Genomic DNA, 12,579 nt, shown 5'->3' on the forward strand with positions numbered 1-12,579 from the left:
TCACAAGCCTTCCCGAGTGCTGAGCGCAACATGCTAGCAAGCATTCATCATTATGAGCAGAATGGAGAGAGAGCATCACAGGGACAGAGATAGATCGAGATACAGTCAAAGTGGGAGAGAACAAGAGACATAGAGAGAGATGAAGAAGAGAGGGAGGCAGTGAGAAGAAGAGGGAAGAAAGGCTATTCTACTTTAATGACTTGGCTTCACATGACCCAGGAAGCACAGGAGAAGAGAGACATGAAGAGAGAGTTAGAGTTAGAGTGAAACACACACACACACACACACACACACACACACACACACACACACACACACACACACACACACACACGCGCGCACAGTATGGTGTCGTCTTCACTCAATGCGGGTTACAGAGTAAAGCCCTGAACAAACCGGTATCAGGCGATTTCGTGCGATTTCGTGCTCATGCTCGCGAAAATCAATCGAAACGTGTCCCAGAGCACGACTGTCAGACTTATTTCTTGCTCCACAAAAAACGAAATGTAAACCAATGCATTTTGAATGGGAGCAATCGTGAGATTTGTTTCGACTGGGGGAACAACATGGGGTACGGAGGAAACAGTTGTGGAACACAGCCATCGTGTAAATGAGGTGTAAATATATTACTCTAAACTTAAGAGGTGACATCAGGACACTGCGTCCATGCGTGTTTGAGTCTAAGGGCCGGGTACATAAAGGTAGCAGACCCATAATTAGCGACTCCTTTGTTTTTGTCAGCGTGACTCCGCTGTGGTCACGGTCTATTGATTCCTTCCAGCCTGAGAGAGGAGGACATCAGGACACTCTCAACCTCGCCCCCCCTCGTCCCCCCTCCCTCCCCCAGAGGCAGCGAAGGAGGCAACAGGTGAGTGCAATTATGCAATTAGAAGGACAAGAAAATAGCCTCTCCTATCCTTGTAATGAAGAGGAAGTTAGCAGAAACACAAAAGCGGTCTCTTAAGTGGGCCACATGCTTAACTAATTGCACTTTTGTTGTCATGAAGTTGTGGTGGTGGTGGTGTTTTTTTATGATGATAGTTGCGATGATTGCTGGAATAGGATTTTGCAGCGATTGGACTTCATTTCTTTGTTGGTTGTATAAAAATAGTTTGTGTACCGAACAGGGAAGAGCTTCAGAGAACACTCTACCTTGTCCCCGTCTAGTTACCTATCACAGGGGCTTCAGCAGTGAGTGGATTTCATGGAGTCAAACTGTTAGAGCAATGTGTTTGTTCTTTCCTCATTCCAGTATTTAGTAGCTCAGCCAATAATTAACTTTTTGCGAATATTTCCAGCAAAATGCCGGAAGTGAACTTGTCTATATTGTTTTGGCAATTTGGCTAAATGTGATTACAAAGAAAAGGAGGGTTGGAGAGAAGTAAAGCGATTAGTAATAATTTCACCACAGTAGGCTGGTATCAAAACATCTGAAAAACCCTTTCTTGAGAAATCCAAAGCAGGGAATAATGTCTTTAGAATTGTACAAAAGTGTGGGTTAATCCAGTTCATTGTGCAAATTAATTGTTGCTTTCAGTTATTGTTATGAAAGTTAACACATGACATCGCGGCACTGCCTTTTCATGAGACCTGAAAAACAGTTCAAACATGCTGGACTAAGTTGAAGGAGTTAAACTCCTGTTGACTTGCTAATTATGGCTGATTGCCAGGCAAAAACAGAAAATCACAAACTGATTGTTTCTACGTAATTACAGATTGCTTTCGGTACAATTACCAGTATGGTGTGTAGAAAAACAAATATAATTGAGATGCTAAATATGCTTATTAACATTTGACTCTAAATGTTGAATACTACTATTAACGCTTTGGCTGAAAAATAGGACGGAGCTGTCTTAATGGGTTCTTGGCGAGATTAAACACTTTCTGAAATGATAAAATGCAACGTATGCAATTAAGTAGATCCAAGCGTGGGGCGGAATGTAAAGAAAAAAGGCCACCTGAGTGAGAAGCAAGCGTGAAAATGGATAACAAACAGTGACAAAAGAGAGAGAGATAGACAAATCAATATGACATTAACGGAAGAAAAAAATGAAGGAGAGAAAACTGGGCCAAGGTAATAGCAACCCATCCACCTGACAGAAGGGGAGCTTTTAAAGAGCTCCATACCTCTCTTTAGTCAATATCCTATCAGAGCTTCATTCACTCCTACTGTCCACCTGTAGGATATTAAGCACCCTTCCTATCGCGTGCGCGCTCTCTCTCTCTCTCTCTCTCTCTCTCTCTCTCTCTCTCTCTCTCTCTCTCGTGGTAGTGTTGGTGATGGTGATGCTGCTCTGCAAACCAACATCAACTGTCAAACCGTCCGATCCACTGGACTGGAGGACTTTGTAAAACTGGACCTGAATGCTTTTACTTCCACATCGGCCTTTAGAACAGAAATATAGAATCGTTTGGACTGTGGGAAGAGAATCTCAATTCAAATGTAATACCAGAAAAAGATGACCTTGGGGAGAGCCTCTGATGTCTCTCTCCCTCCCTCCCTCTCTCCCCCTCTCCCTCCCTCCCCCCCCCCAGAAGGTGCCTGTGACTGCGGGGTCCTGTAGAGATTCTCTCCTGATCCTCTTTGAAGTGCTGCTGATGCTCTGCATTTCCCAGAATGGGATGAAGCCTCTCTGCTGCGCTCATGTGAGCAGCGCTGCCACACTGCAGCGGAAGACCCCCACCACCACCCCCCCCAGCACCACCCTCACCTCCTCCCCCAGCACCACCCTCACCTCCTCGACCACCACCACCACCCCCAGCACCTCCTCGACCCCCACCACCCCGACCTCCTCGACCCCAACCCCCACCTCCTCGACCCCCACCCCCACCATCACCCCCACCACCTCCACCACCCCCACCCCCACCACTACCATCTGTTCTGTTGAAAATTTTGTTTGTTACGTAATGAGTTGAGAGGAATAGATACAGTGGTGTTTATTGAAAGACAGAGTATGTGGGATAGTGATGCATGCAGAACAATAGAGGAGGTGGAGGAGCTGGAGGAGGTGGAGCAGGAGGAGGAGGTGGAGGAGCTGGAGGAGGAGGAGGAGCTGGAGGAGCTGGAGGAGGAGGAGGAGGAGGAGGAGGAGGAGGAGGAGGAGGAGGAGGAGGAGGTGGAGGAATCCAGCCATCGTAGAGGACCATGACAGCGCACAGCGCTGCTCGCTCACCTTCTCTCTTGTTGACCTTGGCAAACTCTGGGCCATGGCTGCTGGACAACTGGGAGGAGCTTGTGAAGGACGACGGCATCAGATTGGATATCAGCGGGCTGTCACATGCCTCTGTCGACCAATCACAAAAATGGGACAGATGTTAGAAAAAAGGACCGTTCCATCACATGACCTCCGATAAAATGTGAAATGGCGAGTTCTTGAGTTGGGTTTGAATGGAGGGTTCGGACCAGGTATCTGATTAACCCCTAATGGAAGCTTGAGGAGAACAAAGTGTGGTCATTCCACAAAGGGATCAGCAGTGCCTTGGTGAAAAGCAGTTAACTTCACAGATGTGGTCTAGGATAAGACCAGGGGCACAGAGACCTCTGGTCGATACAGGGAGCTGGTGTCCGTCTTATAAAGGTCCCATGACATGCCACCAGGTGCAGCAGTGGGTAGGCTGGTCGATTGATCTATCCAGCACACATCTAGGTGGACACGCCCACCTGTGATGTCATAAGGGGCAGATTTTCCAAACGGCTTGTAACTGCTAATCACACTCACACCTAGTGGCATGACTCATGGGACCTCTAAGGTGACTCCTACACAACGTTGTGTTATGTTAAGAGCTGTGTCGATACAGGGGGGGTGACAGCTGCTTGGTTTGGATTTAAACACACACACACACACACACACACACACACACACACACACACACACACACACACACACACACACACACACACACACACACACACACACACACACACACACACAGGTAAAAGCACACACACAGGCAAAAGCAGACAAGCACATGCACACAAACACAAATTAACTAGATATCACTGACAGGACAGCGATGCACATTAACTTCATTCTATCAGCAAGCGGGAACAGAACATAGCAAAACAAACATCTTGGCAGTCAACATTAGAAAAACTAAATATCATTATATAGTAATTACATAATAACATGTAATAGCTTTTAACAAAGACAGACAACAGTGACAGACGAGAAAGTGCACCTCGGCCACATTCATTTCAAATAAAAGACACGGACGCTGGCAGAATGAACGAGGCCTAAGCCCACACAATGAGAGACGGGCTGCTGAATAGGGGGTCAGCCAGGCTACATCATGTTGCACAATACAGCCGATGTGCATCACATATAAGGACCGAACACCATATCCCCATGAGATGTCCAGAGAACTATGCAACGGCAAGCTGAGCAATACTTAACGTGTGATGTTACCGAACGTAGAACAAGTCATGTATTCATATTAAAACAAAGAGAAAATGAGAAAGCATCCATTCAGTCACAGTTGGCAGTACTGTTGTCTAACCTATTCATTGACGTGACGGTCTCCACAGCTTTATTACACCGATTAATAAAGACGAAGATGAACGATGGGTCTTTTCTGCGCCTTTCTTTAATGTAAACGGAACTGTGTGAAAACTCGCTCTACTGCAGGGTTTCAAATTTAGCCCGTCAAAAATGATCATTCCTGCCAGGATTAGTTGCGACTCAAGGAGTTCGAGCAACTCGGTTGAGTTTAATCCTAATCCCCCAAAGCAGGAGTAGCAAGCAGTCGCTTGGTGGAGAAACCCGCGTGAAAAATAAGAATCGGTAAAGAGTGATACAATGAGCACTCTCTAAGCTAAAGTGGTAAGAGTGAGGCAACTGTAGCCCTGGTCGCCAACTCAACACCATTTTCTCCTGGTGAACTCTGAACTTTAAAGGGTGACGCCGCATCATTGACTGACCAGTGGAGCACAATTAGCATCACAGCAAAATGCAAAGCACCTGACCTTCCAATCAGTCTGATGAAATGCCATTTGGATAGGTCAGAGACGAGCACAAAGAAGAAAGTCAACATCCATCTGGTTGCAGAGCGTAGGGTTGTATTAGCTGCCTTCAAATTGTTCAGAGTGGTGTATTATTAACAACAGTATCAAATAATAATAATGAAATGGTTATAAAATAAAACATATAGAAAGTGAAGCACACCATGCCTGAACTAAACAAAACAAAAATCCAATTCGTGTTCTGAATTCTACCAGACATTCATTGTTCCCGCAAGACAATGGACCCACAAGAGAACTTTAAAAATGCAAAAAGACTGAGACACGGATGCATTGTGGCCTCCAGTCACCTGGACTAGCACGCTACACCCTGACAGAGAACCATCCCAGAGAAGAACGATGTTTATTAGGTCATAAACTGCATGACCACCTGACATAGTGGAGCAAAACTTCTTCCAAACATTTTTGGAAGCAATGTGTTTGTGCGTGTGTTTGGTGGGTCTGTGTGTATGCGTGTGTGTGTGTGTGTGTGTGTGTGTGTGCGTGTGTTTGGTGGGTCTGTGTGTATCTGTGTGTGCGCGTGCGTGTGCATGTGCGAGTGAACGTGTGCCTGTGTTTTTGCGCGTGCGCATCACAAAAGGAAGACCATTGTATGCTCGTTACTTACCATGACATAATATATTCACATGCAGATGAGATGTAGTGAATATAATACAGGCTTACTATACTTGAGCAGAGCTAGCCTGGGGTTGTTTATGGGTGCCGTGCACCCTAGTTGAAATGTTAGACTAACCACATCTTAATTGCCTGACCTTTTGCTCCGTCTTAAATCATTGTGCGCTGTGTAATTAATGCGCCACAAAAGTAAGAAGTGAAGAGGTGGCTCTGATGGTAGGAGCTGTTGTCAGCCATTACCAAACAGCGTACAGTAATACGACCCGGGCAAACAGTGAGATGGGGAACGAGGAACCGGATCCATCTAGACAGGTCTGCCTCCATCTGCCGCATCACACAACAGAGAACTCCCAGTGAGTTGATCATCAAATACGATGTCGTTGTTTATGCTGGAATCCCCTTCACTCTAAGAGCATATGCTCTTTTTATGGTCGTATGATGAATATAATACAGCTCATTACTTTCAACATGACTCCCTCACAGTCAATAGTGTGTGTGTGTGTGTGTGTGTGTGTGTGTGTGTGTGTGTGTGTGTGTGTGTGTGTGTGTGTGTGTGTGTGTGTGTGTGTGTGTGTGTGTGTGTGTGTGTGTGTGTGTGTGTGTGTCTCTCAAACAAAATAGATATTTCAGCATCACAGACAGCTGCCTTTTATATGGAGAGCCTGGCTTATGGGGGCGTAGGCAACAAAGCCCGCCTATGTGTTATCCGGAAGCAGAGGAAAGATCTGATTGAGCTGCCGATTGTATCAAAGGAGTCACATCCGAGAACTCCTTCTCGAGTATCCAAACTTTCTCGGCGAATTTAACAGCAGTTGAAGTAGGTCAGTAACATCAGACAAAATGAAAACACTTTTAATACAAGTTGGTACAGCCCTCATTGAATGCCTTTTTGGAAATGCCAGTTTGAGGGTTTCTGAGTATTGCGATGTGAGTGTAAACTTTATGAATTATGAATAATGTCAGGCTGACTGCAGTCTGAGTCCCTTTGGAAAGAGGCCTGTCATGGTTGGTTTGACTAAAGCAGCTTAGGACGGGAACCTGGAACACACATTCTTTTAGCGAGCAGCTTTTACATTCTCCTGTGAGGCCTGCAACACAACGGAGGGACTGGTCCATGACCAGACCTCCGTCTCTCCAACTACCGGGGTACAGCAGCTAATGGATGCTAGCGCCTGTCCAATTCTCACATAAGGTAATCAAATATTCAGCATCAACTATGACATCAGCATCGTAACTATCATCGGCAATGCAAATGATCGATCCTCTGAAACCACTCACTATTTATTACCAGCTTTAATGTGTTCCAACCACTGCAGTGGCACTTTTGTCATCAATAGAATTGTGCGCACAAAAAAACAAGCATTCATTTCACATAGTTGCTATTGATCATGATGATTTGAAAAAAGGATTATGGTTTGTTATGACAGTTAAAAGAATATGGCAGTTTATGAAAGATAGGGCATGTAAAAAGGCAAGTGATGACATAGGCTATATAACCACGTTTTATTTTTTAATTCTTACATAGGAATTTATTGTCCTACATTTAGTGATGCAGGTTTTTCAATCCAAATGCATTCAATCTACAGTTAAAACTGAAAGGGATGTCAATGGATTGGATTTGCATTTTAAAATTGAAATATTGATTTAGTTTTTAGGGTGCCATGATAAATAACAAAATGTTAAACCATGTGCACTTGGTTAAAAAGGTACACTTTGACTTTCTATTCTTGCCAAATCAGCTTTTAGCACTTATGACTAAACCGTTTTCTGTTCTTGGCAGTTCTGTATTCAAACGCCAAAATAGATCATGACAAAAGCTTTACTGCCATGAAAAAAAAAACACTTTGTGTCCCTAGGAAAAGAGTGCCCTTATTGTTGTGGAAATATTTATGATTTTGAACGTGTCTCTCCCTGCTATCTCTGGCTCCTATTCTTGGAGCCGTTAAATGTGTGACCATTTGTGAAATTTCCTGACTGTGCAAGGCTGAGCAGGACTAAATGAGACAGGGGGATACTACATTAAAACCAGTATATTTTAGAATTATATTATATAAAAACGGTGAACTGTAGTGTGTTTGTTTTCTGCAAAGATATCGACATAGTGGTAGTGGTCATAGTTAATACTCATGAAACATTCATCGTTTGATTTAAAAGGTTTGCATCATATTGTGGTTTGGTGTGGGAGGACAATTTGGGCTTTCTTTGTACACTTATTATTGGAACTTGAAAAATTGCAAGAGGGACAAATTTCCATAACACTCTCTTCATCACGCACCAGAAGCCCACAGTGGCCATAAACATCGAATGAGAACCAACAACCATTTATTTACACATGCATTGTAATAGGATCTCTGAATGGCTTTGAATAATAAGGTAAACTTATGCTGCATGAGTGAGTGCAGTCTAGTTTATTATAGTTTACTTTGGCCACGATCTTTTAGAATCCTGTTTTCTAGCTTTCCGGTTGAGTAAATCTAATACAATCAAGAACGGTTGGTCATTAGGTAATGGCTTACACTGTACACTAAAAGTAAAAAAAGTAATGCTGTACTATGGTTGCACTGTAGTGAAAGCATTTAATTGATAACATTTTACTGCAGTAGGATGATCTTGACCTTCTGGTGGTGTCTTGTTGACTCAATTCAAACAAGAGGAGCAGATGAAAGAGGCGAAGGACAGAGGGTTAACGGCAGAGGGACGGTACGTTATAACAGGTGTGTTGAGAGCAGAGACAGCGGTCAGGCAGGTATCCCACAGCTGCCCTTGAAAACACAACGGTAGAGTTGTTTGAATTAAAGACACGAAAGTCTGTATTGCTGATTCCAACGAGGCTGTGTGATGGTAACTTTGCATTTCGCAAAAACGCTTCCTTCTACACGGAACGTAGCAGAGACGTTTAGGTCATGGACTAGTGGCCTTCTATCTCTCATTAGAATCATTCATGTTGCTTTTAAAGGCTCCAAGTTTCTAATTACTTCTCATTTTGTTCCGCCAAACAGCCCACCGGGCTGAAGGGGAGACAGGCTACGGATAAGTTGACGTGGAACGACGGGAAACGGAAATTAATTGACATTTCTTGGAGCCTCAGTTGGACAATGTCAAAGGAGAGACTAATCTTTCATTCAATTCCCATTCAGTTTACAGGTTTCTCTCTTATTTATGTATCCCCTGCCTTCCCCTGACCTCCTCCTCTTCCTCCTCGCCGTGCCCTCCTCCTCCTCCTCCTCCTCCTCTATGCCCTTCGCTCCGTGTTGCTGTCCTTGCCCCATTCTTAACTCTAGCCAACTGTATAATAATAGATAAGTTTTCTTTTACTTATCTATTATTTTATTTTATTGTATGACAATGTTTATATGTGAAGCACTTTGAGTCTGCCTTGTGTATGAAAAGTGCTATATAAATAAAGTTGCCTTGCCTTGCCTTGCCTATAAATATATTTTGTATTTCATGGTATGCATGTCCATAAGAACTCATCTTTAAAAGGCTTTAGGCTCCGTCTCTCAACCTCCTCTTCGATTCTTGCGACATCAAAAAACAATATAGAAGTTTACAGTTTGCAGTTTACAGAGCTATGATGTCAACATTTTCCTCGTTTAAAAGCACGTAAAATTAAAAATACTTTAATTGCTCTCTACCTGAAGAGCACAATAACCAAATGTGCAGAGAATATCCCCTTCCCCTGGTCGGTCACAGTTGATCCCTCCTGTCGTCACAGAACAGTCAGAGCCTCACCTCACCCCAGCCTGACGGATCGGTTTGGAGCGATAACAATGAATCTGTGGTTCCAGTCGGGCTTTGAGAGGGACAGTTGAGTTCTAAGGAAAGAGGGGTGGGACAGGCCTTGAGCTTATACACAATGTGCCCCCCCTCCCGAGCAGATGGATGGACCCCTAGTCCTGTGTCAAATTTAATCACATAACATATCCCGTGGCTCATAAATCAAGGTCCAGGCAGTGTGGCGCCATAGCCCCCACTGTGATTCTATGTGTAAGCCTTGACTGAAATCCCGTCGCTGACTCCAATGGACTCCACCCTTGCTTGTGCATGAGGCTCAAAACACAACAGGGTTCACAGATTTACTCCGCCACACCGAGCTGTCCACCTCTAAGGTTTATGTTTTCCAAACACAAACCCCCAATTAGAAGAACCACATTGTGTTGGGGCCTTTTTCAAGATGTAGGTATATATACTCTGGATAAGGTATGAGCGACTATGCGTGTAAGCTATATACATATATACACATATATATATATAGAGCATATGCACACTGTCCCTCACACTTTCCAAAGACTGGCAGGTCAACATTTGGCTGACAAGAAATCCATGAACACTAAATGTGGCTCATCACATCTCTCAGCTCTTTAATTGGCTCATCTGCATAACTTGTGGATTGCCTAAGAGGTATACTCTAACTGTAGATTTAGACATCTCTCTCTCTCTCTCTCCCCCTCTCTGAACAAGCACATCCTCAACCCCCGACTGCCTTAGCGGAGGTGATTAGTGAGTCTGCATGCCAATACTCGATAACATGTCCAGTTTTCCAGGAGTAAAGAAGTTGCAATAAAATATGATATGAGAGAGAGAGAGAGAGAGAGAGAGAGAGAGAGAGAGAGAGAGAGAGAGAGAGAGAGAGAGAGAGAGAGAGAGAGAGAGAGAGAGAGAGAGAGAGATCTTTTGTTTTCTGATAGCCTTACCATTGTGTTTTTTATAGTTTCTGCCAATGAAGCAGTTCGAAGAAATGAATGAAATTAATTACAAGAGAGAGAAATAGAGAAAGACTGTGTGTGTGTGTGTGTGTGTGTGTGTGTGTGTGTGTGTGTGTGTGTGTGTGTGTGTGTGTGTGTGTGTGTGTGTGTGTGTGTGTGTGTGTGTGTGTGTGTGTGTGTTTGTGTGCGCGCGTGCGCGCGTGCGTGCGTTTGTTTAGGGGCCGGGGGACGGAGCACGAATGAGAAAACCTTCCTGCTGCTGATGAGCAGAGCGACATGCTGGAATCATTTTATTGGAATTCCTCGGAAATTAAAACAGATGCAATGTGGATAAAAACGCGGAGGCAGCTGGTAGTAGGCTAAGGATCAGATACCTATTTCGAATTTTAAGTTCAATTAAGTTAGTCACGCAGATAATTTCTATCTATCTCAATCGGATACCCCTTTGTTTAACATCCCAGAAGCAAAAGGTCTTCGAAAAGCCTCAACTTGGGATAAACAGCGAAGCTTCAGAGGCGCAGTGGGCGCAGTAACAGTTCCCAAAACACTGCAATCATACACAGCTTCCCAAAAGTGGGCTTACATGAAACAAATCGATCGCTCAGGGGACCAGAGCAACAGACTGGGAGTGACCACACGGTCCAATGGGTCACCGAATAGGTAATACAGACATCGTGGTGTGTGCCTTGCAGCCATTCTCTCATCTTCCCCCCCATTCTCTCATCTTCAGGCGGCTGTTTCACCATCGTTAAGTCCTCTTTAAAACCGTTAGTTAAGTTAAAACATGCCGGAGTATGGGTTATTCTGGCCTGTCCTGGAGTTGTATGAACATTAAATTGTTCTAATTGGCCAATCAAGTCTATAATACGCTTAGGTATATTATATCACCTAGATATGCTCAATTCCTCCTAAATCCTTCTTCCCGGCGATGATAACCTGAGCTCCAGAAGTCCTGCATGCGGGTCCAAACCACGCCGATTTAATGGGACTCAACCCCCGCTACTGTGTACTAAAGGATCCTGACACCACCAAGAACACGGTCCTCTCATCCCCAAAGACGTGTCCGCAATCACTTACTTTATCCGAGTGTACACCCGTATTATAGTTGCCCATATGCTGCTCAGCTTTTTCTCCACATATGCACGCATCGGTGTCTGTGCCTAATCGAACAAAACGCATCGTGCTCACCTTCTCCACGTGTCCCGCAGAAGATCAGAAGGACGATGGCGAAGCGCGACATAATCCCACCTGGTCTGCTATTCCGTGGCCGCATGGTGCAGCGCTATGGACGGGGTGCTGCAGGCTCTGAACCCGCCTGTCTGAGGAGGAGGAGGAGGAGGAGGATGACAGGAGTGTGAGAGTGTTAGAGAGTGTTGCTGATCAGCTGTGTGGTCCTCGGGCTCCGTGCGCCACGGCTGCGTTGTCTGCAGCAGGAGGGGTGTACCAGACTCAGGATGCGCCCAGCCGAAGAGTCATGGGACGCAGAAAAGGAAAAAAATGAAAAGGTAAACGGGGCTCACTGAAACACAACTTTTTTTTAAGCATTTGGATGATAACGATGTGATTGTTATACTGTTCCTTCTTTCCCACGAGCAAACGCGCGTGGAGAGACACCCCCCCCCCCCCACCCACACACACACACACACTCACACACTTATATGTACTACCAGTGTGTAACGTGTTTATGACGTGTGTTGTGGGGCAGTTGTGCAGTGTCGGTGGGGGTTATTTCTTCAGAATTCTAAATCGTGCCCGCCTGCAGTGAGTTGGGATCCACTCATGCTGCCCGCTGCTCCGCCTGACTGAGCCTAGAGAGTGAGGTGGTTAAGAGAGACAGCGTGTACATGATAGGCAGCAGTCTGGTCCCCATTACCACTCCCAGTATAGCCTATCCCTGGCTAGGCCCTCTGACAGACCCCGCCCGAATGCTGCTTTTCGAAGCGAAAACATGAATGAAATATTACTGATTGTGTGGTGGCTTTTGTTTTGTGGTATAAGGTTTGGGCAACCAAATTGTGTGTGTGTGTGTGTGTGTGTGTGTGTGTGTGTGTGTGTGTGTGTGTGTGTGTGTACTAAGTCCAAATTGCAAACATAAACAACTAAGGGACGGCTTGTGTTTGGTTTATTAGGACACAGGAACAGAAGGAGTGACCAGGGAGAGAGGGGGGGGGGGGGGGGGGCGTGATTAGGACAGCGTCTCCAGGACAGCCTCTGAAGTGCTGTAATCAAACCCTAAAGACT

At 45.0% G+C, this 12,579-nt stretch overlaps 1 protein-coding gene across 1 annotated transcript in view; it reads right to left on the reverse strand.

Moving 5' to 3' along the window:
* Positions 1-11,570, reverse strand: part of LOC130393105 (contactin-associated protein-like 4) — a 61,517-nt gene extending 49,947 nt beyond the window's left edge. The window contains exons 1-2 of the mRNA XM_056603694.1: positions 11,527-11,570; positions 3,174-3,284 (exon numbers count right to left, since the gene is read on the reverse strand). Coding sequence (XP_056459669.1) covers positions 3,174-3,252 — 79 coding nt within the window. The 5' untranslated portion in view covers positions 3,253-3,284; positions 11,527-11,570. The remainder of the gene's footprint in view (positions 1-3,173; positions 3,285-11,526) is intronic.
* Between the last annotated feature and the right edge of the window lie 1,009 nt (positions 11,571-12,579).

The sequence above is a fragment of the Gadus chalcogrammus genome, chromosome 12, assembly GCF_026213295.1.
Source record: "Gadus chalcogrammus isolate NIFS_2021 chromosome 12, NIFS_Gcha_1.0, whole genome shotgun sequence".
Lineage (NCBI taxonomy): Eukaryota > Metazoa > Chordata > Actinopteri > Gadiformes > Gadidae > Gadus > Gadus chalcogrammus.